Below are 26,841 nucleotides of genomic sequence, written 5' to 3'. Positions count from 1 at the left end.
TACTGCAGCATGCATCAAACTAGGCATATCTACGATCTCATCTCTGTTGTATACCTGCTTACAAGTTATATAACATTAATTTATTGCAATTGGAATCTAATATAGCTTTGATTAAAATGTGATTGCTGATAAGAATGTGCAGTTTTAGCGGATTGGAGGCGGGTAGGTACTCAGTACAGGTGTGACTTCTTTACCTGTGCTCCAATTAGCAAATTACGGTCGGACTATGTCACAGTTGAGTGAATCTTTTAATTGGCTTGGGGTATTCTACCAATTAGTGTCACTGACCCTTGCTAATATACACTTTATTGAGGGCTGAACATCACATAATACACACATACACAAGTCTGATGGGCAGTGGTAGTAAAAATGTGAAGCGTCAGATTGACGCACGGCATGCAAAGATCATGCGTCAAAATAAATTTTGCTGCGTCAATGACGCGAGGTCTCGGGTTAATGGATGCCCTGCTATCTTGATATTTCTACTGTGCATTTGATTTTGATAAACGTGTTCAAAAGATGTGTAATTGTTATAAATTTGTGTTTGACAGAAAACAATTGGAACTAGTTTGTTTTACATGTAGGCTTACACTGAAAGATTATGTACATGCATGTATACAGTATTTATCTATGTACATAACTGACATTTACTCCATGTTTTCTTTATAGAATGTATGGGACCTTCAACCGGATGACAGAAGTGCAAGATGTGATGGCAGCTCGCCCAAAAATAAAAGGGAAAAACAACTACATGTATCTCTGAGATCAAAACTGACAGTAAAAAATAAAGTCTGTTTGTAATGTACCCATTATGAACCAGAAAGAAATTATTTTCAAGAAGGAAGGACAGAACAAACCTAGCATAGTTCTTTACTATTATCACCAGGATATTTTCAAATTAATTTCTTCTTCACACAAATGAAAAAAGGAATAATAATGATTATTGCATGTTTACATACCTAGTATGTATAACTTTTGAATAATTTATATGGGACAAGGATGTAATTCCAATTTATGAACAGTAAACCAATTAAAATAATAAATGTCATTTGTCTGAGTTGTTTAATTATGTAGTGTTCATTTTAGAAATGTTCAAATACAGAAAATAAATAGCAAACAAGACTGGAGCTAGATCAAAGGTTATTTGGGTCAAAAGTCAGTGTCAAATCTCAAGATTTTGGATCTATAGATATACATATATCCCTATGTGTAATAAAAAAAATCTTGTTGCTGTGTAATACACAGATTGCACATATATATAAGAATATCCATATATCTGTAGAGACAATAGCCTGTGATGTATGTTGTTAAATTGCATTATTCATTATTGACTATTTTAAGTTGCAATGTTTTGATTGAATTAGAAAGGAATAGACTGACAATAACTTCTAATTAGTCCAGGTCAATCAAGGTCTACATGTATAAGCTCTTAGCAACTTCACTTAGTGTTTGGAGCAAGATCACACTAAAGGAATCAGTATTGTTTGAATATATAAAGAAAAAACTAACAATATACAACTAATAAAGTTAGATTTTCCACCAGGTTAGACTATTTACATACTGAAATTGAATTTTACTGCAATTACTCTGATGACATGAGAATCACACGCTATGGTCAGCTTATTTACTACTGGATACTATTTTGAACTCCAGTCATTTTTTTATTGACTTAAAATTCAATGCACAATATGTGTACATGTACACTATACAATGTACATTGTATATCTCAGAATGTGCTATTTGTGCATGAATATGATTGTATAAGAAACACATAGGTCTTTCATTATACATGTTTCTGATTCATTTGATTCAGAGGCAAATTCACGGCTGGACATCATATTATATGGTAGCTATATGGTTCATTGGCAAGCTATCATATACATGTACATCACAAATTTAACCAAGGGAGCTGTATTCATTATCTACATTATCAGAAAATATATACAGTACATAATTGCATGTTAGACATTCAGAACTTTTAACACACATTAAACCGCCTTATTGCAACCTCAACCCCATTCTTTCTTTTATTTTTTTTTATTTTCTGTAATCCCTGAAATCATATATATAACCAATTGTTTATAGTCTCACCAGAAATTTATCATCATGTTTTAAACGAACATGGAGCTTTTCCAACATAAATATCAGAAATATACATACAATAACATGCATGTATTAGGTTTTATACTCGTTTGGCGGTACATGGTGATTTTTTAACTAATAGATATGTATGTATACATGTACATGTACATACACATATGACATTGAACAAAAATGCATATTATGTCAAGTTTGCTCTCCGTGCTTATTTTACTTGATTTATTATTTTATTTTATTTGGACCTTTATAAAACAAGTTATATGGTTATCCAAGGCAAGTCAAATATCGTCTGAGATATTTATTTTAGAAAATATCACCAGAGATTTACATGTAGATAACCATTTTCGTCTCTATATAGTACGATGTGTCTTGTCTATTTCATCATTTATCAATTCCATTATTTATTTATCTGGTATATGTTTGTACAATTTATTATCTTGTCTAGTACGATGTATGGTATCGCAACACGTATTTTATACGAAGTTTAAATACCGTTCCCACAAAAAATCCCTCCGATGGCCCCCGGAAATTAGGCAAAGCATAGTCAACCGATCGCCGTATTGTAAACACTCAAAATGACCGAATGTAAGTATTGTTCACACGACGATAATGTATATATATATTGTTCTGGGGGACCCTTTAACTTCATTAAATAACAAAACATTCACTTGTTCATGAAAAGTAATAAGTTCTTCCGTAGAAGTTCCTGCTAACATGAACGACACACTTTTGACTGGGCACGCCATTTCGTTTGGTCTGGAAAGTCACGTGATCGTCTACGATTGAAAATGCATATTCAAACACTCTCGATATCGAATTCTTAATCATCAATTTCTTTTGAACTCGGGACTTTTTGGGTGTGTAATTAGGGGAAAGTTGATAACTTTTTATAATATATGTACCCTAATTTTCTTTTGTTGATTTACGGACCCTGAAAGATACGGATTATGCGGCTTTAAAGATGCTCCACCGCTGACAAATGGTATTTTTTCACTATCAAAAACAGGATCAGGCGATTTGGTATTTTTCTTCAGTTACAAAAGTTACTTACTCTACACCATTACCACTATTGGAAAGTTTGAGCTTCTAATTTTACTTTAAGATAAAAATATTGGAAATATTTAATTGCATCCCGAAAAAATTCCGTGCCACTATGTTCTATGTAGAATGATATTCTGACTGCGCATGCACCAAAAGCAAAATAAATTACTTCATATTCTTTTGTGTTAATCTGACATATATATACACGATTAAACATCAATTAATGTTCAAATGATGAGTATCATTAATGGTCTGTCGGCGGTGGAGCATATTTAAAGACACAAACTTTTGGATCAATGAGCAGTTCCCCGAAGCTGTAGAACAACGGCGTAGAGAGCTGTACCCTATTCTGCGATCGCACAAAAGAGCAGGCCACCATCCTTAAAGGGACATCACAGTGAAACTGTTCTTCTTTTCGTTGAGTGTACGTGTTTTTAACATTCCCAGATACATTTCTGTGTTATCCTCATATTTATAGTCGATCCCAATGTCCAGCTTGACCACTCAGTAAAGTTGGGAAACCCCGCTTATATTTAGCGCTAAAATTATCACGTGACCAATTTGAAATCGAGGCAGTTTCATCAGTAAACACAACCACGATGGCTGAAAGTGACACAAGCGATACGGTACGTTAGTTTATATTTTTAAACATGTTATTTGATATTGAAGCTTCAGATGATATTTTATATGTCTTAATCATTTGGGAATTATGAAAAAAGATATGTCACCCACTGACAAATTCGTGAAAGTATGCATTTTCCGCAACATACCCACGAAGGGGCCCCCAACGGGGTAACGTTACTGTCACGAAACGATCTGTAATGTTTGTTGTATAAATGGACGTCGGTCACACTATTATACCGATGTCATTATTTGTTTAGATGTTTTAGGTAACATTGACTTCACTTGCAATCTGGCGAAATCGCACTGTCGCGTACATGGTTTACGGCGAATTGATTACAACTAAACCCGATGGTCGTTGCGAGATCATGATATGTCAAAACTGCAGTACAGTGGCTTGGCAAAACGTTACGGTACGGCGTACTTACAAAGTATACGTACGTACGAAATACCGTTATAATGAAACAAATGTAACATGGAATACATAGAAAGTGTTATCAACCCAGATGTATAATTCGTGTGTATATTAGATCTACGTTATTATCTGAGGTACATATACACATGTACATGTTGCAAATAATACAAATGTAAGCTACGGTAGCCTGCTCGCCTAACTAAATGGGTCTGTGGTCGTTTTATTATTCCGATGATTATGAAATATGAAATTATTAACAATATGTTACCCGACTGGTAAAAGTTGTTGAAAAAAACCACTGTCTGTGTAAGCCAAATGAATCATCTAATAAAACGTTTTCAAATTGCATATGATGATTATTACATTCTTAATGATTCTTAATGATGTTTTCCAGCACAGGCTCCTTATAGATCCTCTTTGCTGGACTCGTAATATTTTTAGTTACATATTATGATTATAGTCACTTCCTAGCTGATATTCTCTTTATAGTTATTGTATTTGATTTCCTGTTCGTTCCAGTGATTGTCCAGAACAAAGGAAGGCAAAAGCACAGGTATCCTATATATTTATAAAATATTTGCTCTGATTTTCCATCGTTCTCATTTCTCCATTTTTAGAAACATCAAGCCAATACATGTATTCCTTTGTGCATGAACTTCGAATTCCTTGCCCAAGTTCTTCAGGGTGGCATTCTATGGCCAACATTTTTCTTGTTATTACATGCACATCAGAGATTTTTGACATTATGCATATTATCAAATAAAAAAAAATAGGATCTTTGTGCCGGTCCATATGGTGTTATACCGCTCTGGTAGAATCTGAAATACAATGTAACCTTGGGGTACACCTTCGGTTAGTATTCATTGTGCCAGGGCGGTATAACACCATATGGACCATTACAAAGGGTCCATAATTGATATACATGTATATTATAGCTGTGCAGCCTACGCCATGGATTTTCTCTATTCTCATACATTAATACTTATATAAATTAGTTACATGATGTGTGATTATATGATATCATATTGAACTCGGAGTTTGTATATATATTCAAACCTTGAGTTATATAACTTTTTTGATGTCATTATCCAAAAGTTGAGTTCTTCAGGGTGATGTCCTATAGTCACCATTATTCTTTAGGTCGGATAATTCTGTAGGCAATTAGGGGGAACTACATATCTGATATTAATATGAGATCTTTGATTCGGTCCATATGGTGTTATACAGCCTTGGTAAAATTTAATTATGACTGAGAGCTGAAGGTCCATGATTGGTAGTACACTATTACACGACACAAATGTAACAAACTAACTTTATACATGCTTTTGTGTAGCATACTTCAGTGATTATTTAGCTGTTTTTATTAATTGTGCTTATCTCAGTGTGCAAACATGAGCCCGAATCAGACGCACACTACCTGGTACTTTCAGTCCATATTATTATTATAGAGTAACATGTAAGATTCAAAGGTATTTTTTTATATTATATTTTTGTTCAGTTTTTCATGCCATACACAATCTGTATCATTATGAATTTGTAAAGGTCATTCATTTTAGCAAACTTGGTAGCCCTCCATGTAGGTCCACTATTTATTGAGGAACATTATCAAATAATTATTGGCCTGTTTGACACCTGTGACCTTTGATGAATTGGTCAAGCATTGACAAACTTTGTAATCCTTCATTGGAGCATGCTACCTGTAGGCCCAATACTAGGCTTCAAGGGACACTTGGTATTGATGCCACAAAAAGCATGGCACAAACTCACTTACCTTTCTCCATATGGTATTTAGTTTGCCTCAATTTTTTCTTAGCCAAAGTTATAAGTGGTACCTCAAGCTTCTTCAATTATAAATGCCTGTTTGAAAAGGTCATATTGTCACTAAAGGACTTACCAAACAAATATTGAAGTACTGTGCAACTTAGCTTTATTGTTAATTTTAGCTGTAAATTAGATGTTGTAGGAAAGCCGGAGTACCCTGAGAAATAACACATGACCAGCGGACAGTACCTGGCAACTGCAGCACACGGGAATCAATCATCACCCTCCACTTCTGGGTTACGAGTTTGAATCCCATGTGTGGCATTTGCTAGGTACTGACCGCTGGTTGGTGGTGTTTCTCAGGATACTCCGGCGTTCCCCCAACATCTACTGGCATGTCCTAATGATCCTGGCCGAGTTCAACTTATCCAACTAAACCAAAGTAATATTAGGGGAGAGGCTTGATAACTGTTTTACCATAACATTTGATGACTGGAAATGTGTTTCTTCATTTATTGACAGGAATTAGTGAGAAACATGTCAGCAGAAAGATTACGAGACATTGTAACACAGATGGTAGAGAGGGAACCAGGTTTGGTGTTTGATCTGTGCGAAGTTCCTGGTGGTAGCCCCCCTGGAGATCCCCCAGCTGGTGAACCATCCCAGACACCATCCTGGTGCAAATGTAACCATTGCAGAGAGATGCCAACAGACATCGAAAGAAAATGCTGTGACTGTCTCCCAAACAACTGTATTGCTAACAGACCGGTAAATGTCTCACACTTACAAAAATTTCCCAGGAGAGGAATTGTTATAAGCTTTAGCTTGTCTGTAACCCTCGGTTCAAATGTATGTGTACGTATATATATATGAGAGTTTATTTGAATAAAATATGAATGTATGGTTTACTAAAAATTGTCATTTAAAAACAAAGAGTCTTATATGTGCTACAAAATTTATTTTCACAAAGATTTACACCGCTAAAGCTGTATCAAATACAAAGTGTGTGATACAGACAAAAAGATTATTTATATCTTATTTTTTATTGAACGAATCTGAATATCGCACTGTATGAATTTAAAGATAATGCACTGGTCTAAAATGAAACAGACATACATGAATATATATATATATATATTGAAATTGCAGAAGAGCAAACAATTTGCTTACTGTATCAAAATAGTTGCAGTTTACAAGTTACAATTGCCATAACTTGTGTAAACGTGATAAAAGAAGTCTGCATCTTGAATTATAATCCTGACACTATTTCAGAAACGAATGCTTGCTCTATGTCAGTATGCTCCATATAGACATAAGGATATATAGTAAGTCAATGAATGGTACAATGAACATTTGTATCATATTTGTGTCTTCTATCATTTTCAGGAAATGGATACACTAGTATTGGACCCAATAGTCCTTGCGTTAGGGAATGGATATCACCGTGATATGCTGGGCAGACATCGCCAACCTGTTGAAGAGTACCATTCACACATGCGTCTTTCCGCATACCGGAATTTCACCCTATGGCGTCATGGACGTTTAGGTCAGGGTGTCAGGAGGGTTGTGCCTAGCTGCTGTGTGTGGCAGATTAGAACTCACTTTCCTGATCCAACACACACCTACACAGGTTTCCAGGCACACAGATTGGCATGATTTACTGAAATCTGGATTTCTTCTTTGCTACAAGTTCCTTAGTAGGAATCGGTGACACTTCCGCGATGGTCCTTTTGATGAGGCGCGGGTCTCCCTCCTCAGGTGGGAAGCGAGTAGGAAGTGGTCCTTCATGATGGGCTAGCCGTGAAAGGATTTCTTCCATCATTTGTGGGATGTACACATACTTTTTTTTCTCTTTCACAGGCACAGCGCTCCAATTTTTGTTCCTCTTTGAATACTTCCTTGCATATCTGAAATCAATAGAAAAGTATATATATTCAATGTAAATATTTTCAATCATAATTTAAATTCTTAAAATGCACAAACTATTTTCAATTGTTTCAAGATAAATGCAGAAATACATTTAAAATTCTTTTTTTCAGTGAGGATGAAAAATTGACTTCATTTTTTGCTGGGACAAATGAATTCTAACTAAGAAATGTACAACGATGTCCATAAATTTGATATATGTTTGCTTACATGGGTTCCCCTTGTCTGTTAGTAGCCTGAGCCCTCTCTTTGTGCTTCTGGTAGTCGATGACTGCCAGCTGGTTGCGGGCCTTGTACATGGGATAGCTAGAAAATGAAAGTTTGTTTTGTTTCAATTTACATACTTATAACTGATGTTGTGTTTTCAAATATATCATAAACTATGGCATACAATTACTTTGGAATAAATGCAATTATTTGAAGTTAATGTGATTTCATTTATTCAGTGTACATGTATTTCATAATGAAACGGTGCTGCTTGTATGTTCACCACATAACAATTTTCATTATCATTTTAATACAAAGTACTTTGATATGAAAATTATAAATACCTGTAGGCAAATCTCTTTGCTGCATACATGAGTATATGCTCGTGGAAGTTTTCCAACTCGCCTGTATGTCTGAAATAAATGGCAGTATAAAGAGAGACCATTTGTATAGTATACACTATATAACAAGATTGGTGAAAATAGCTATAGAATTGCATAATGTGGCAATCATAGGCACTATTGTGTTGTCTGTCAAAGTAGTATTGTCAAATATTGGATAGTTTCTTTTGATAATTGTTACTGTGTTATCAGGCAACTGAAATTGAGTACATACAACTTCGGAAAATTACTGTTATGAAGATTTGTTTTTCATTCATATGATTTATAATACCGTAAAAACTTGTGTAATTTGCGCACTTTTTCTGTGCAAAAATAAAATTTGAAGTTGGGGGTGCGCAAATTATATATTGATAGAGGAAATTTAAAAATTTTACGGGGAAAAAATCTGTCCATTCTGAGGGGCTGACGATCTATGAATGTTGAGATACCGCTCTGTGTATGGTAGCCATTTTATATGATACAAGGTATTAAAGATTGTAAAAACAATGCCTCACCTATTAAAGTGGATTATCTAAGGCTAATTAAAGTGTTAAGTTATGATCACATTGTCTTGTTTCCATTTGCCGTGAGAATTCAATGGCGACAGACTGAGAGCATGGCTTCTACTGACAGCAAGCGATGTATACCCTGTGCACCTCGTAATATAATGGGACAGCCACAATCAGTGACTTTGGCCGGGTCAATCTAGTTTACCTGTATTTTTTTAGGGAAGAGAGGCTGTAGAGAAAGTCTGTAGGGAGTGTGTGTGTGTATACACAAACATACGTATACCCCAGCTGCAGGCCGTGTGCAAAAAGTCAAAACACACGTGGGATTTATAAGATGCCTAAACTGACCTATATTTAGGACTTTTAATAAGTGGTTTGCAATTTTATTACTGCAGAATTAACAAGCTACAAGGTTAGTGACATATTCAACCGTATTGATAAATATAATTAGCCATTAGCTTTGCACATGAAACCTTACGTAGGGCCCAGCTGAAGGCCGTGTGCAAAAAGTCAAAACACACGTGGGATTTATAAGATGCCTAAACTGACCTATATTTAGGACTTTAATAAGTGGTTTGCAATTTTATTACTGCTGAATTAACAAGCTACAAGGTTAGTGACATATTCAACCGTATTTATAAATATTATTAGCCATCAGCTTGGATCTGGTACCGTACAGGTAGTGAGTTTACTCGCAATGTGATTGTTGCAAGCTAACATATGTATCCGCTAGCCGATTGCTGTTGATTGTTAATGATCTCAAACACACAAATTACTTATTGTGACAATTTCAAACAAATAGATTCAAATCTTTATAAATGTTCCTGATTACTATTCATGTGTAATATCTCAAAGCATTGACATGTGCACGGAGTACGGCGGACCGGACCGCCGATGTTTTAGACATCTGCAAGATATTTTAGTTTCAGGTTAAGGTGGCCAATAAAAGAAAACAAACACGATGCGGTTTTAATATGTTATTTCTTCTTAATACAACACTTCTTTGTGCAAATTGTCAAGCATTTCAGGGGAATATTTTGCATTGAAATTGTCACCTTCATACATCGATTTTGGGACTCCCTGGACATCGTTTTTTCCAAAAAATTTTGATGCGCAAAATATACTGATAGTAGATTTTTTTCAGCATTTTCAGCCCTAAAAAGTACCTGCGCAAATTACACTGGTGCGAAATTATACAAGTTTTTACGGTACTATTATGGAAGTTTATGCATATGATAGAATAAATAATTTAATCTCATGATGCCTTTAGTGTTTTATGCATACCTGAAGTTGACATAATAGTTCAAATTGTGCAGAAGCCTTGTGTCCAATATCACTTTGGCAAGAGAAGCGTGAGGTTCTGACCCAGGTTCCAGCCACTTACTCTCCATATCTTCTGTTGTCAGAATGGGATCATGCTCACATTGTGCTGGGCCTGCACCATCCCCAATAACCCATTCATGCACATCTGTCACATGGTGCAAAATCCCTCTCCATCTTGACTAAGAAATGCATACTTACATCACTATCAATACCTATATTTTGGCATAACATTGAAAGATATTCATTTATATTAAATTAGTAAAGACTACATAATAAGGATAGTAATAGTATACCATGTTCACATGAAGCTAAAAGGACACAATCTTATTTTATAATGAGCTGGAGTTATATTCAAGGATACAGAAGTCCAATCAATGAAATATACTATTAAATGTCTTGATGACCAAAAAAGTTATCATTCAAAAATTGAATTGATATATATCTATAAGTCAAAGGGAAGAAGATAACATCTTCGAAACAATGAATGTGTCTGTTAGTTGTATTAAGTCATGGAGATACTTACTATGAGAGCCATCTCACTGCCTTGGGCTTTCCTACTGCAGTACCAGAAATGGTTCACAAGGTCCTGTACCCATGGTCTAAGGTCTTTATTTCTGGTCTCTGCAGCAACCTGTGGAAATATAAATTCTTATTCGACATATTGTTGAGGGAAGATTTATATGTATTTAGAGATACATGTAATTAATTTTGTGAAAAAAAAATAGCAAATTTATCTGTCCAGTTATCAACCTGGTATCTAAATAACATAGCATCAGATAAAAGTAAGCCTAAATCATATTAATATTCCAGTGATACTTATAAATTAATTCGGGCCTAAACCTTACTTTGGTACTATCCACAGGTGTAGGGATTTTGTTTTTTTTTCAGATTAATTTTAGCCAGTACTGTGTAAAGACAAACCAGACTTGTGATGTATAGAAATTCATTGACCTATAGTCACTACCTTCGGACAATCCCATATGGGTTTCAAACTAGGAACCTAAGGTATAAGATGATACAAGGAAAGGACATAAACTTTTTTCGGAAATAATATACATACAGCAGTCATCTTTTTTCCGAAATTCTTAGCGCCATGCCAGGTGTCAAAGCTGTGTTTTAACAGGGGGTAGTCTTTCTCTGCAACAAATGAAAAATATATAAAAACCCTTATAATCACTTGTTTATGTAGGGATATGATAGACTGAAATAAAAGTTGTAATATACTTTGGTTGTGCGAATGAAGTTCCGACTAATAGGTTATAGCGGTGTAATCAAACTACTAGCACATGCCGTTATAATGTAAGGAAGTTGGGACTAATATAATCATACCCAAACAATTTTAATGTCTTGAAAATGATAGATTGGTCTATACCTCTAAACATTTTTTTTTATCTGGTATATATGCACCAAGGTGAATTATTATTTAATAAAATAGTGTTCCTTCATGCCAACATGTTACAAGTCCAATATCGGGACTCTAGGTCTCTTACTATACACAAGAAGTTGTTTTAAGACTTCAGCCTATTTGACACCTGTGACCATGAATGGCAGTCAAGGTCATTCATTTGAACAAACTTGGATGCACCTCACCTTAGCATGCTACAGGCCAAATATGAGTACCCTGGACCTTTCGGTAAGTTAGAAGTCATTTGAATGCAAAGGTAACGCATGGCCCTCGACAACTGATGGGGCATGATGGCTATAGGTCATCCTGACCTTTCGGGTCAGATAAACTTAAAAGGCCTTGTCACATGGGGGTAGTTATAAGAAATATATGACAATGTTTTATTGAAATATGGTTATAGCACTTACTCAGCATGCTTGCAATTTGGGTATGGGCATCAGTGCACACTTCTTTGATAAGTACTCCTTCATCCAGCAGACTTTTCATCGCTCTCAACATTCCCTCTTTTTCCATGTTGATGGATTTCATATTAGTCATTCGTTTGTCGATGACAATACTGGACACAATGTCTTTTGTCTCATACTCAATAAAAGTGTAGGTGCAGTACATTGCAGTGTGTCCAGGACTGTCATTACGTGCATCACCTATGAAAAGTAAAATTTTCCACTGCTATATATCTGTACCTTTATTTCAATGTCAACAAAATTTGTTTTGAACACAATGTAATTGGGATCATACTGGTAATGCCCATAATAAGGTCTCATAACCCTTATCATGATAGAAGCTATTTGATTATTTTTGTACTACCTACCTGATAATCATGTAAAATTGTACACTTTTCATCAGACAATCGCCAAACTTACCAGCAACAACTAATTCTTTTCCCTTGTATTTGTTGATGGTTTCTCTCATAAGGGTCTGGTAGGAAGAGTCTATCACTGGCACTGTAAATGTTCTTTGAACACGTAGATGGCTTGTTGAGCTGATCATTCCAAGATTCAAGAATTGGAATAATAGCGAAATTTTCTGATAATTATTACCAGACATCAAAATTGCAGCTGACAGGAGCACATTGCCAACATAAACCTTCTTCAACCTTGGTTGGGAGTTCCAAGTATGGACATTGTGCCCGTTGGAACAAGTCTGTGAATGAAATTATAGAGATAAATGAAAATCATATCATAAATATAACACACTGTCATTTGCAGTCACTAATTATTGTACATTTCATTCTTTAACACTATTTTTGTAACAAGTGATCTGACATACACGTTTTTACTTCATATTCTTATGAAACACAAGTTTGTGAAACATAAATACCAATATTGATTTGGTTTTGTTAGTTTAACACCCTATAACAGCCAGGGTCATGAAAGGACGTGCCAGGTTTGTTAGTGGAGGAAAGTCGGAGTACCCAGAGAAAAACCATCGACCAACAGTCAGTACCTGGCAACTGCCCCACTTGGGCTTTGAACCCGCATCCCAGAGGTGAAGGGCTGGTGGTAATATGTCGGGACATCTTAACCACTCGGCCACCGCGGTCCCAAAATACCATAAATAAACTTATTACATTCATTAATTTACATATATACACAATTCTTACCCATATCAGCTGAGCTGAACTTCCAACATATCTACATTTCACACCGATTTCTCCGTCACAACCCTTTCGCTGACAGTGAGAAGGCATCCTTATGGCTGCTAATTCCTTTAGGCATGACTCAAAACAGATGAATTTTTTTTCTGTCACTGGATCATCACTGCTCTCGGAATCAACAGGCACATCACCTTCATCATCATCTGGTCTCGAGTCATCTATGTCTACATCACCTACTATAGGTAGCATCTCCAGTGCTGCTTGATTTGTTTGTGGTGTACTGTGAAACATAAATAATGTATACTATAAAATCATATACCTAGATAAATTCATCTCAGTCTCTTGTGTTAATATCACATGTACAATAATCCTCATCACATAAAAGCTACAAAACAATGATTTTCCATGCGAACTTTGATGATAAAAAGTGACCTTGACTTCTGACACACTGATCTTGACATGTTACCCACTACTATGACCTATGGTCAGGTGAGTCGTTAACTTAATCCAGGAACATTAATTTCTTGCTTGATTATGTAATAAAAAAAAGCTCATCAGGAATATAAAATTTACAAAAATGGTTTGACCTTTGAAGTATTACTTTGACTCCTTCCAGTCAACTCCTATCATTGTGAGCGGGGCCCATATTTTATGATTTATTTATAAAGAATAAAAAATGTCCCAATATTATGGAATTGGCAGATATATATATTTTAAACTTATCATAGGCATATATCATAAATCATCCACACATAATAATTATGAAATCCATACAAAATCTTTTACCATAATGACATTTCAAACTCAATGTCAAGATCAGCATCTTCCTCTTCAATGTCACTTTGACTGGGACTGTATGTTGGATCATTAGGTTCTTCAATTTCTTCATATGATATCCTGAAATAAAACAAGTCTTTGTAAGAATAAAAGTTATTCTTTGTGTATGTCGAAATGGTACAATATTTCTAAATGATTTACAGATTATCATGCTCGAATACTAAATAACTTTTCCTGTAAAAGTGTATTACAAATACACGCTGTTTTATATTATGCTGGTCAATATCAAGTAACTGATCATGACTGTACTCACTGAATGAATGATCCTTCATTCTCCAAAGCTTTCTCTTCATAGCGCCTTAGAACACGTACATCTTCACACTCTCTGCTGACATCTGACATAGCCTCCACACCAGACATATCTGATGATTGAACTCTAATGAAAAATAAGACATGTCAATTATACAGCATATGACAAGTACATAATTCTAAAATAATTCATCTAGGGTATATACATAATATATATATATTGAGTTTCTGTAAGTATATACTGTATTTCTTAAACTAATACTTTATACTTTTCCAGTATCTTATCAGCAGGTTGTCATTATACAGAGGTGGTCACTTAGGCAAATATTACTGTATGGGGTACTGCATCCTCGATACTCCATGGCTTCCGATCACTTACGATCTCTACACCCCTGGACTATCTCGCAGTGAAATTGAAGGCAGCTCAGCGGAAAACATTTGACCAATCACGGGCTAGCAAATATTTCATTTGGAGACTACAGAGAGAGTGACGCCTAACATCAAAGCCACAGAGTCAACCACAGTGTACCGTTATACAGCTCTTTTGATGTACATCAAATGACTAAGTTACCTGTTATATTCTGTTGCCTCCAGTTTTACTATGAGATAGTCCAGGGGTGTAGAGATCGTAAGTGATCGGAACCCCTGGAATATCGAGGATGGGGGTACTGGAACCATAATATTGATGATAATAGATAACAAACTAACATTACAACGTGTATATAAATGTAATAAATAACAACTCTAGTGATGTATACAGTGTAGATCTGTTAGTGTTTCACAATATGTAAATGTGAAATAATAACCTGCATGCCAATACATAATATTTCATTGGTATGGAATAGACAAAATCTATTCAAATAATGACTAAATGGAACACTTACTCTATATCAGAAACATCTGATATAAGATGTTCATCTTTTGACTTCAACGGATGCAGATGACAAGGACCAGGTGTTGATGTAGATGGCCCCTGGACAGGTGTTGACACTTCAACTGTACTTGCACCATGTAATTCCCTTACTGATGATGCATACCTAAATACAGAAACAAAACATTTATATGAAAATGAAAGAGCGATTGTGATGTCATTGATCCACTGGTTACTCACAGCACAAAACCTTGACATGTCAGCTGTACATGTATAAACAGAGTTTTAAGAAATATTTCTTACCTTTATATATACATATATTATTTTGCTGAAGAGGTATCACATGATAATAGAATGAGGCAATGAGCAACACAATATACAATTATAAATATATAAAAAACAAGTGAAGCTTGAGCCATTGTGAAATAATTTCAAACTGGAGAACAAATTCTGGACAAAGGAAAACTGTGAGTTTACAGATACTGCAAGATATAGGCCTATAGATTATTCAATCTGCAAATATATCATGGTAGATTTCATATATAAAACATTTATGCTTTTAGCCTAAAAGCTACACTCGATCAATAATTTTACACCTTATTTCAGATATCTGACGTTATCCGATATACCGAATGCATCTAATAATCCAAATAAAATCAATTATCATTATTATAATAATTTAGATATTAGAAGCATCTGTAAGACTGTGTTTTTTTTCTAATTCGAATAGTTACTACATATAGACGAACGATACTGTAATATATTTACGACAATTTCCCCTTCGGGGCCCCTTTTCAAATCAAACTAACCAGTCTAGTTTTGATAGCTTACACTTGACACATTACATGCGGATATATGCTGGGTATCTTATAAAATAAACCAAAATTATGTGTTGAACATCTCATGCATGTGATTTGATGTGAATGTTTGATAATAAACGTCACTTTCGTACCCTAACAGTATTGTGTTGGGATTGCGAAAAAGGTAAACAATCAGTACTGTACTCAGATTAGACGAAAATTGCTTACCAATGATCCAACAGAATACGTGCAGCATCTGTGTTGGAACAACTGTCGTTTTCCTGTTTAAACTGCACCCATCTGGAGAATTGGTCCCCTAATGTAATGCGTGGGTTCTCTTTGCCCCATTTGGCCACTCTTCTCTTAGTAGCGGACTCGGTTACTCTTTTCAAACGTGGTCGATTTACGCGGGACGCCATTTTGTTTACAAGTGAAGTAGTATGTTTTGCGCATGCGTGAGATCTTTGACGATAAAATTTGCATATCCAAATCATCGTCCGACGAATAGTGGTTACCTTTATTAATTATTAATTAATATTTCTACGTAATCCTTTCGGCTTAAACAAGCTGGCATTGTCCATGAGGTTAATAGTTTTAATTTTATATGCAATAATATGATAAATATACGTGAAACTTTTCAAATATACAATGAAAACAGGGTTCTCGTTTAAAGCCGGCTGCCGGCAAAAACAGCCATCTATTTCCTTGTTTACAACCGGCTTGGTTTTTTGTGATGTCCCTTTTTAAACAACTTCTACTCAAGAACCAATAGGCCCAGGGTACTCATATTGGGCCTGCAACATACTGGGATGAAGGGCTACCAAGTTTGTTCAAATGAATGACCTTGACCTTCATTCAAGTTCATGGGGGTCAAATAGGCTAAAATTTTTAAATGACTTCTTGTGAATAACTAAAAGGCCTAGAGACCTGATATTGGGCCTGTGGCATGCTGGAATGAAGGGCTACAAAGTCTGTTCAAATGAATGACCTTGATCTTCATTCAAGGTCACAGGGGTCAAAAAGGCTAAAGTCTTTAAAGGACTTCTCTCTCACACACCAAAAGGCCAAGGGTACTCATACTGGGCCTGCGGCATGCTGGGATGAAGGCCAACCAAATTTGTTCAAATAAATGACCTTGACCTTCATTCAAGATCACAGGGGTCAAATAGGCTAAAATCTTTTAACGACTTCTTGTGAATACTAAGAGGCCTAAAGGCCTGATATTGGGCCTGTGGTATGCTGGGATGAAGGGCAAACAAGTTTCTTCAAATGAATGACCTCTCAAAAAAGTCGTTTAAAGATTTTAACCTATTTGACCCCTGTGACCTTGAAAGAAGGCCAAGATCATTCAGTTAAACAAACTTGGTAGCCCTTCATCCCAGCGTGCTGCAGGCCCAATATGAGTATCTAGGGCCTTTTAGTTCTTGAGATGAAGTTGTTTAAAGATTAAAGCCTATTTGACCCCTTTGACCTTCAATGAAGATCAAGGTCATTCATTTGAACAATCTTGATAGCCCTTCATCCCAGCATGTCAAAGGCCCAATATCAGGTCTCTAGACCTCCTATTTATTCTAAAGAAGTCGTTTAAAATATCTTAGCCAATTTGACCCCTGTGACCTTGAATGAAGGCCAAGGTCATTTATTTTATCAAACTTGGTAGCCCTTCATCCAAGCATGCTGCAAGCCCAATATGAGTATCCTGGGCCTTTTGGTTCTTGAGAAGAAGTCGTTTAAAGATTTCAGCCTTTTTGACCCCTGTGACCTTCAATGTAGATCAAGGTCATTCATTTTAACAAACTTGATAGCCCTTCATCCTAGCATACTATGGTACATGCCTAATATTAGGTCTCTAGGCCTCTTAGTTATTCACAAGAAGTTGTTTAAAGGATTTTTAGCCTATTTGACCCTGTGACCTTGAATGAAGATCAATGTCATTTATTTTAACAAACTTGGTAGCACTTCATCCCAGCATGCTGCAGGCCCAATATGAATATCCTGCGCCTTTCTGTTCTTGGAAAGAATTGTTTAAAGATTTTAGCTCATTTGACCCCTGTGACCTTGAATGAAGATCAAGGTCATTCATTTGAACAAACATGGTAGCCTTTCATCCCAGCATACTACATGCCCAATATCAGTACCCTGGGCCTACTGGTTCTTGAGAAGAAGTTGTTTAAAAGATTTTAGCCTTTTTGACCCCTGTGACCTTGAATGAAGATCAAGGTCATTCATTTGAACAAACTTGATAGCCCTTCATCCAAGCATGTTACGGGCCCAATATCAGGTCTCTAAGCCTCTTAGTTATTCACAAGAAGTTGTTTAAAGGATTTTTAGCCAATTTGACCCCTGTGACCTTGAATGAAGGTCAAGGTCTTTTATTTGAACAAATTTAGTAGCTCTTCATCCCAGCATGCTACAGGCCAAATATCAGTACCCTGGGCCTTCTGGGTCTTCAGAAGAAGTCGTTTAAAGATTTTAGCCTTTTTGACTCCTGTGACCTTGAATGAAAGTCAAGGTCATTCATTTGAACAAACTTGGTAGCCCTTTGTCCAAGCATGCTACAGGCCAAATATCAGTACCCTGGGTCCTTCGGTTATTGAGAAGATGTCGTTTGAATGAAAAGTTTACGCACAGTGCACGGCGTGCAATGACGGACGGTGAATGATGACAATAGGTCATCCTGACCCTTCGCAAAAACAATATAAATTTCACTTCTAAAATAATTATTTCACAATGGATACCTACTTACAAAGGAGGTAACTTTGTAAGATGTAAAGACAAAATTAGAACTATGCTACAAACTGTATGTTTGGAAGCGATATTATATTAAAGATATAAAGAGATCAGGATAACAAATTATGACGTAAGAAAGATGCTAACATCATTCCGTAATAACTTGGATGGTAATTTGCATGCAGTGTTGGTATCCATGACGATAGCTTCCCAGCCTCTAACATCCCATGCAACATGACCATTCCGGTGTAGCCACAGGACAGGGCTTTGTCCACATAGTTTGCTGCAGTGACCAACAGACTGGTATAGTCTAGTGTCTCTGCCCACTGGCCACACGCCTGGAAAAAAATAGAGGATAAAGATTTCTATTGATTGTTTGGAAGAGATCATCAGAGAATGATAACATAGTTTTCAACTGAAAATATTAATTATGCACATGTACATAAGAAATAATTCCCAGATAAAAAATAAAGATACAAGAAAAAACTGACCTGTATTACAAACAATACTGTTAATAAGCTTTACAATAACAGTATCTTTATGTACAAACGACACAAAACATGACAGAACACATACTTAAATCGTCAACACAATTTTGTTACTCCCTATGACAATTTCTAATTAGCTAATTAAAAATATTTTACCTTATCAAATGGTTCAGCTGCATCTGAGTAGCCATATGGTCCATCTTTATCATGAGTGTGGGCCAGATCGGCACTGACCATCACCACCACAGACTGCTCCAAGGCCTCGAGGTAATCGTACAGGTGGCACCCTGTCAAAGATAGTCAGACCTGTCTATAAAGACCACCAAAGGCCTCAAGGTAATCGCACAGGTGGCACCCTGTCAAACCTGTCTATAAAGACCACCCACATACAGGTGACACCCTGTCAAAGAAAGTCAAACCTGTCAATAACAAGAGGCCCATTGGCCTTAACAGTCATCTGACTATTGGCACAAAGGTCACAGTATACAGTAGTGGCTAACAATTAAGGCAATACAACAGACCCCTTATTGAAGCTTCAACTTTCCAAAATATTTCATGATTTTGACATTAAAAGTACATCACGGTCATTCACTTGAACAAACTAAGTAGCTCTTTATCCTTGTATGTTACAGGCCCAATATCCGTACTCGATGCCTCTAAGTTATTCACAAGAAGTCGTTTAAAAAGGTTTAAGCCTATTTGACCCGTGTGACCTTGAATGAAGGTCAAGGTCCTTCATTTGAACAAACTTGATAGCCCTTCATCCCAGCATACCACAGGCAAAAAATATCAGGTCCTAGGCCTCTTGGTTATTCACAAGAAGTCGTTTAAAGATTTTGGTCTATTTGATCCTTGTGACCTTGATTGAAGATCAAGGTCATTCATTTGAACAAACTTGGTAGCCTTTCATCCCAGTATGCTACAGGCCAAATGTCAGTACCTGGGGCCTTTCGGTTATTGAGAAGAAGTCGTTTGAATGAAAAGTTTACGCATGACACACGATGAGGGACGGTACATGATGTACCTTAAAAAACCATTCGAGGTAATCATACAGGTTCACCCTGTCAAACACAGTCAAACCTGTCTTAAAAGACCTCCCAAGGCCTTAAGGTAATCATACAACTGGCATCCTGTTAAAGACAGGTAAACCTGTCTATAAAGACCACCCAGGGCCTCATGGTAAAAGGTGGCACCCTTTCAAAGATAGTCAAACCTGTCAATAAAAACCACTTATGTAATCATACAGGTGGCACCCTGTCAATCCTGTCTATAAAGACAACCAAAGGCCTAAAGGTAATCTGACAGGTGGCACCTTGTCAAAAACAGTCAAACCTGTCTATGAAAACCACCCAAGGCCTCCAGATAATCATACAAGTGGCATCCTGTCAAAGACAGTCAAACCTGTCTTTAAAGACCACCCAGGGCCTCAAGGTAATAATACAGGTGGCAGTCTGTCAAAGATAGTCAAGCCTGTCAATAAAGACCACTTGAGGTAATCAAACAGGTGGCATTCCTGTTAACCCTGTCTATAAAGATCATCCAGGGCCTCAAGGTAATCATACAGGAGGCACCCTTTCAAAGATAGTCAAACCTGTCAATAAAGACCACAAGGTAATCATACAGGTGGCACCCTGTCAAAAACAGTCCAACATGTCTTTGAAAACCACCCAAGGCCTCAAGGTAATCATACAGGTGACACCTTGTCAAAGACAGTCAAACCTATCTATAAAGACCACCCAAGGCCTCAGGGTAATCCCACAGATGGCACCCAGTCAATCCTGTCTATAAAGACCACCAAATGTCTCAAGGTAATCGTATAGGTGGCATGCAGTCAAAGACAGTCAAACCGGTCTATAACACCCACCCAAGGCCTTAAGGTGTGCAGGTGGCACTCTGTCAAATATAGCACAGTCAAACCTGTCTTTAAAGACCAAGGTACAGATGGAAAATGGTATTTAGAGCCAAGAGGTCTTTTACACATGTTGAATTGTGTTGGTCATGTTGGAAATTGGTCATTTTTGGATCCTAGAAAATTTGTGTTTATTATCAGGTGGTCTTTATACAGAGGCAGTCACGTAAACAGGTTTTACTGTAGTTAGTAAAGCTAGCAAGTTTTATCTGCTAGTTTTTGCCAAAATCCAGAATATTTACTTAATTCTAGAAGTTCTGGTGTAATAGAGACAGCATCTGTTATTTGCGACACTTTAGTGTTTAACTAACTCTAGAAGTTTTGGTATCATGGAGACAGAATCAGTTTATCTGCGACATTTTAGTGTTTAACTAACTCTAGAAGTTCTGGTATCATGGAGACAGAATCTGTGTATCTGCGACACTTTAGTGTTTACCTAATTCTAGAAGTTTTGGTATCATGGAGACAGAATCAGTTTATCTGCGACATTTTAGTGTTTAACTAACTCTAGAAGTTCTGGTATCATGGAGACAGAATCTGTGTATCTGCGACACTTTAGTGTTTACCTAATTCTAGAAGTTCTGGTATCATGGAGACAGAATCAGTTTATCTGCGACATTTTAGTGTTTAACTAACTCTAGAAGTTCTGGTATCATGGAGACAGAATCTGTGTATCTGCGACACTTTAGTGTTTACCTAATTCTAGAAGTTCTGGTATCATGGAGACAGAATCAGTTTATCTGTGACATTTTAGTGTTTAACTAACTCTAGAAGTTCTGGTATCATGGAGACAGAATCAGCTTTCTGTGACACTTTAGTGTTTAACTAACTCTAGAAGTTCTGGTATAATGGAGACAGAATCTGTGTATCTGTGACACTTTAGTGTTTACCTAATTCTAGAAGTTCTGGTATCATGGAGACAGAATCTGTGTATCTGTGACACTTTAGTGTTTAACTAACTCTAGAAGTTCTGGTATCATGGAGACAGAATCTGTGTATCTGTGACACTTTAGTGTTTACCTAATTCTAGAAGTTCTGGTATCATGGAGACAGAATCTGTGTATCTGTGACACTTTAGTGTTTAACTAATTCTAGAAGTTCTGGTATCATGGAGACAGAATCTGTGTATCTGTGTTTACCTAATTCTAGAAGTTCTGGTATCATGGAGACAGAATCAGTTTATCTGTGACATTTTAGTGTGTTTACCTAATTCTAGAAGTTTTGGTATCATGGAGACAGAATCAGTTTATCTGTGACACTTTAGTGTTTAACTAATTCTAGAAGTTCTGGTATCATGGAGACAGAATCTGTGTATCTGTGACACTTTAGTGTTTACCTAATTCTAGAAGTTCTGGTATCATGGAGACAGAATCTGTTTACCTGTGACACTTTAGTGTTTACCTAATTCTAGAAGTTTTGGTATCATGGAGACAGAATCTGTGTATCTGTGACACTTTAGTGTTTAACTAACTCTAGAAGTTCTGGTATCATGGAGACAGAATCTGTTTACCTGTGTCACTTTAGTGTTTACCTAATTCTAGAAGTTCTGGTATCATGGAGACAGAATCTGTGTATCTGTGACACTTTAGTGTTTAACTAACTCTAGAAGTTCTGGTATCATGGAGACAGAATCTGTGTATCTGTGACACTTTAGTGTTTACCTAATTCTAGAAGTTCTGGTATCATGGAGACAGAATCTGTGTATCTGTGACACTTTAGTGTTTAACTAATTCTAGAAGTTCTGGTATCATGGAGACAGAATCTGTGTATCTGTGTTTACCTAATTCTAGAAGTTCTGGTATCATGGAGACAGAATCAGTTTATCTGTGACATTTTAGTGTTTACCTAATTCTAGAAGTTTTGGTATCATGGAGACAGAATCAGTTTATCTGTGACACTTTAGTGTTTAACTAATTCTAGAAGTTCTGGTATCATGGAGACAGAATCTGTGTATCTGTGACACTTTAGTGTTTACCTAATTCTAGAAGTTCTGGTATCATGGAGACAGAATCTGTTTACCTGTGACACTTTAGTGTTTACCTAATTCTAGAAGTTTTGGTATCATGGAGACAGAATCTGTGTATCTGTGACACTTTAGTGTTTAACTAACTCTAGAAGTTCTGGTATCATGGAGACAGAATCTGTTTACCTGTGTCACTTTAGTGTTTACCTAATTCTAGAAGTTCTGGTATCATGGAGACAGAATCTGTGTATCTGTGACACTTTAGTGTTTAACTAACTCTAGAGGTTCTGGTATCATGGAGACAGAATCAGTTTATCTGTGACACTTTAGTGTTTATCTAATTCTAGAAGTTCTGGTATCATGGAGACAGAATCTGTGTATCTGTGACACTTTAGTGTTTAACTAACTCTAGAGGTTCTGGTATCATGGAGACAGAATCAGTTTATCTGTGACACTTTAGTGTTTATCTAATTCTAGAAGTTTTGGTATCATGGAGACAGAATCAGTTTATCTGTGACACTTTAGTGTTTACCTAATTCTAGAAGTTCTGGTATCATGGAGACAGAATCTGTGTATCTGCGACACTTTAGTGTTTATCTAATTCTAGAAGTTCTGGTATCATGGAGACAGAATCTGTGTATCTGCGACACTTTAGTGTTTATCTAATTCTAGAAGTTCTGGTGTAATAGAGACAGCATCTGTGTATTTGTGACGCTTTAGTGTTTATCTAATTCTAGAAGTTCTGGTATCATGGAGACAGAATCTGTGTATCTGTGACACTTTAGTGTTTAACTAACTCTAGAAGTTCTGGTATCATGGAGACAGAATCTGTGTATCTGTGACACTTTAGTGTTTAACTAACTCTAGAAGTTCTGGTATCATGGAGACAGAATCTGTGTATCTGTGACACTTTAGTGTTTACCTAATTCTAGAAGTTCTGGTGTAATAGAGACAGAATCAGTTTATCTGTGACACTTTAGTGTTTAACTAACTCTAGAAGTTCTGGTATCATGGAGACAGAATCAGTTTATCTGCGACATTTTAGTGTTTAACTAACTCTAGAAGTTCTGGTATCATGGAGACAGAATCTGTGTATCTGTGACACTTTAGTGTTTACCTAATTCTAGAAGTTCTGGTATCATGGAGACAGAATCTGTGTATCTGTGACACTTTAGTGTTTACCTAATTCTAGAAGTTCTGGTATCATGGAGACAGAATCTGTGTATCTGTGACACTTTAGTGTTTACCTAACTCTAGAAGTTCTGGTATCATGGAGACAGAATCTGTGTATCTGTGACACTTTAGTGTTTACCTAATTCTAGAAGTTCTGGTATCATGGAGACAGAATCTGTGTATCTGTGACACTTTAGTGTTTACCTAATTCTAGAAGTTCTGGTATCATGGAGACAGAATCTGTGTATCTGTGACGCTTTAGTGTTTACCTAATTCTAGAAGTTCTTGTATCATGGAGACAGAATCAGTTTATCTGCGACATTTTAGTGTTTAACTAACTCTAGAAGTTCTGGTATCATGGAGACAGCATCTGTGTATCTGTGACGCTTTAGTGTTTACCTAATTCTAGAAGTTCAGGTATCATGGAGACAGAATCTGTGTATCTGTGACGCTTTAGTATTTACCTAATTCTAGAAGTTCTGGTATCATGGAGACAGAATCTGTGTATCTGTGACACTTTAGTGTTTACCTAATTCTAGAAGTTCTGGTATCATGGAGACAGAATCTGTGTATCTGCGACTGGGCTGACTTAGGATTATCACCTGTATCCTTGGTAAGTTGGGGATAAAGTAGAGTGGAATAACTTCACCCCATCTGGAAAAGATTTAAAAAAATTCTGTTTACATTTCATTGTTGTTCCTTCATTCATATAGTCTCATCAATTTTGTGTTTGTTCTTGTTTTAGTTGCTTCAGTGATATTTGATCAGTTTATTGGAGTTTGTAGCTGGTATATATCAATTTAACACATATACACTTTACACATCTTATAGATTTGTCCATTTTATGACATGTTATGCAATTAAATGTGAGTTAAACTATTTCAATACATACAAGTTACAAGCCTATACATACAGCTGTACATCAATTCTTATATACAATATTGAAAATGTACCGACAAACTTGTAATTTTATCACAAAATCTTACTAGCTTTAACATATAAACTAATGTCTTATCATTAATAATGTATGCACATACCTTAGTGGGAAATTCTCGTCCGATTTTCCTGGTTGTCCAAATGCACTAAGTCCTGTCAAGTTAAACCCGTAATTGAATTTTCTGACAATGTCTTTAGCTACATTAAAAGCAAGGTTCGCTGATACATTGAAGCAGGCGGGAGGACATTGTATATTGTCTGTATTTGCATTTCCTTCTCCCGCAGAGTTCAAATATAACGCAAACCTATCTAAATCTGCCACTCCATGCGGTGTACTCAGAAATATCAAGTCGGGTTTTGAACGATCAATTTGGTCTCCAATTTGTCTGTAATTTTTATGTAATATCCACGCTTGCTCCTTTGCTGTAGCATTTGTAGTATTAAAATGATTTGGTGCAAGTGCAATGCCGCCATGTGGAACTACGAATGCGCCAGTTATCTTACTGTCTGCCAAAGAACAAAGCGAAAGTGAAAGTAAGGATAAAAACATGTACATGTTAACGTTGTAATGTCCATAGCGAGTGCACGTGTGGTCTTATTTAGGTAATTCCTTATCTGTAACAATTTACAACGCTTCATTATCAGCTCAATATACGACAGAAACAGACACTAACCTCACCAGGACTAAGCACCGTTTTTTGTATCTTTTTACATCCTGTATCCGCGCGCGATTGCCTCCCTTTGATTTGGCCATTATAGCCTATATTCTTCAAACTGATTCGAAGCTCATCGGCAACGTTGGTTTTTTTTTTTTTTGTTTTTTTTTCCTACTTTTTCACTTTATTTCAAATATATATTTGTAATTCTTCATATTCAGAGTTTTGGTATAGGACTTTACAATTTTTAGCAAAATGAAAAAAATTGTATAGGAATGCATACAGACATGTACATTTGTAGAATCTACATGTCAGTTTAAATTTGTTTCTTCTCATTAGACAATATGTAACATAATCTAAACTCATGCAGGAATCAAATGAGGAATATAGCCAATGTGACTTAGTTCAAATATTTAATGTTGACATTGTCTGGTAATTAACTTCTTACAATTGTACATATATATGTTTCATACATGTATACACTGTATGTATATATATCTACTAAAAAATGAAAACGCATGAGTACTTATCATTTGCATTTATATACGGACTAAATGAGTTTTGACACATCATCAGAAACCCATGAAGATCGATTTTGTGGCAATTGAAAGAGCGATGACTTAGTTTCAAAATGACAATGCGAGTTTGACTTCTTGTAATTTTCATTTGCCGTTACTGGAACTTCATGGGTACCGGTTTATCCGTTAACACTACAAGTTTTATCATCATGCTACTTCCATTTGCCTTTCTAGGAACACAATTGGTTTGGCATGGTCTCAATACTTTCATTCAAGAATAAAGTAATCATGTTGTAATTTCCACTTCACAGGTTCCACATACATATGTATACGGTTGTATTGCTTCCATTTTCCATATACATGTAGATGTTTTTTCATGCGTTTGCTTTTATAAGAACTAATTCATGGACTTTGCATTTTCTTATA

General features: G+C 36.1%; 2 protein-coding genes across 2 annotated transcripts; both read right to left on the bottom strand.

The window, feature by feature from the left end:
• Positions 1-6,697: 6,697 nt before the first annotated feature.
• Positions 6,698-16,653, bottom strand: LOC138315542 (uncharacterized). Its single transcript, XM_069256642.1, has 13 exons — positions 16,271-16,653; positions 15,256-15,408; positions 14,376-14,498; positions 14,072-14,182; positions 13,292-13,565; positions 12,552-12,831; positions 12,096-12,332; positions 11,344-11,420; positions 10,807-10,914; positions 10,245-10,462; positions 8,416-8,484; positions 8,075-8,170; positions 6,698-7,845 (listed from the first exon to the last, which is right to left on the bottom strand). The coding sequence occupies exons 1-13, from the start codon at positions 16,534-16,536 to the stop codon at positions 7,596-7,598; spliced, it is 2,262 nt and encodes a 753-aa protein (XP_069112743.1). The 5' UTR covers positions 16,537-16,653; the 3' UTR covers positions 6,698-7,595.
• Positions 16,654-18,841: 2,188 nt separating this feature from the next.
• On the bottom strand, positions 18,842-25,844 carry LOC138315541 (protein CA_C1420-like). The gene is made up of 4 exons (XM_069256641.1): positions 25,343-25,844; positions 24,835-24,959; positions 19,417-19,547; positions 18,842-19,110 (listed from the first exon to the last, which is right to left on the bottom strand). Exons 1-4 carry the CDS (start codon positions 25,795-25,797, stop codon positions 18,883-18,885), a joined length of 939 nt encoding a protein of 312 aa, XP_069112742.1. The 5' UTR covers positions 25,798-25,844; the 3' UTR covers positions 18,842-18,882.
• Positions 25,845-26,841: the final 997 nt, after the last annotated feature.

The sequence above is a fragment of the Argopecten irradians genome, chromosome 2 (genome assembly GCF_041381155.1).
Source record: "Argopecten irradians isolate NY chromosome 2, Ai_NY, whole genome shotgun sequence".
Classification (NCBI taxonomy): Eukaryota; Metazoa; Mollusca; class Bivalvia; order Pectinida; family Pectinidae; genus Argopecten; species Argopecten irradians.
This window is presented reverse-complemented; position numbering and strand designations above follow the sequence as displayed.

What these genes read in the sequence shown, in the direction of transcription:
- LOC138315541 (XM_069256641.1), bottom strand. Translation starts at nt 25,797, where the DNA reads ATGTACATGTTTTTATCCTTACTTTCACTTTCGCTTTGTTCTTTGGCA. An exon ending in GACGAGAATTTCCCACTAAG is followed by an intron (nt 24,960 to 25,342) that starts GTATGTGCATAC and finishes AATCTTTTCCAG; the next exon opens with ATGGGGTGAAGTTATTCCAC. An exon ending in ACCAGAACTTCTAGAATTAG is followed by an intron (nt 19,548 to 24,834) that starts GTAAACACTAAA and finishes TATCTTTGACAG; the next exon opens with GGTGCCACCTGTACGATTAC.
- LOC138315542 (XM_069256642.1), bottom strand. Translation starts at nt 16,536, where the DNA reads ATGATTTGGATATGCAAATTTTATCGTCAAAGATCTCACGCATGCGCA. An exon ending in CGTATTCTGTTGGATCATTG is followed by an intron (nt 15,409 to 16,270) that starts GTAAGCAATTTT and finishes TTCTGTATTTAG; the next exon opens with GTATGCATCATCAGTAAGGG. An exon ending in GCAAAGAGATTTGCCTACAG is followed by an intron (nt 8,171 to 8,415) that starts GTATTTATAATT and finishes TTCATTTTCTAG; the next exon opens with CTATCCCATGTACAAGGCCC.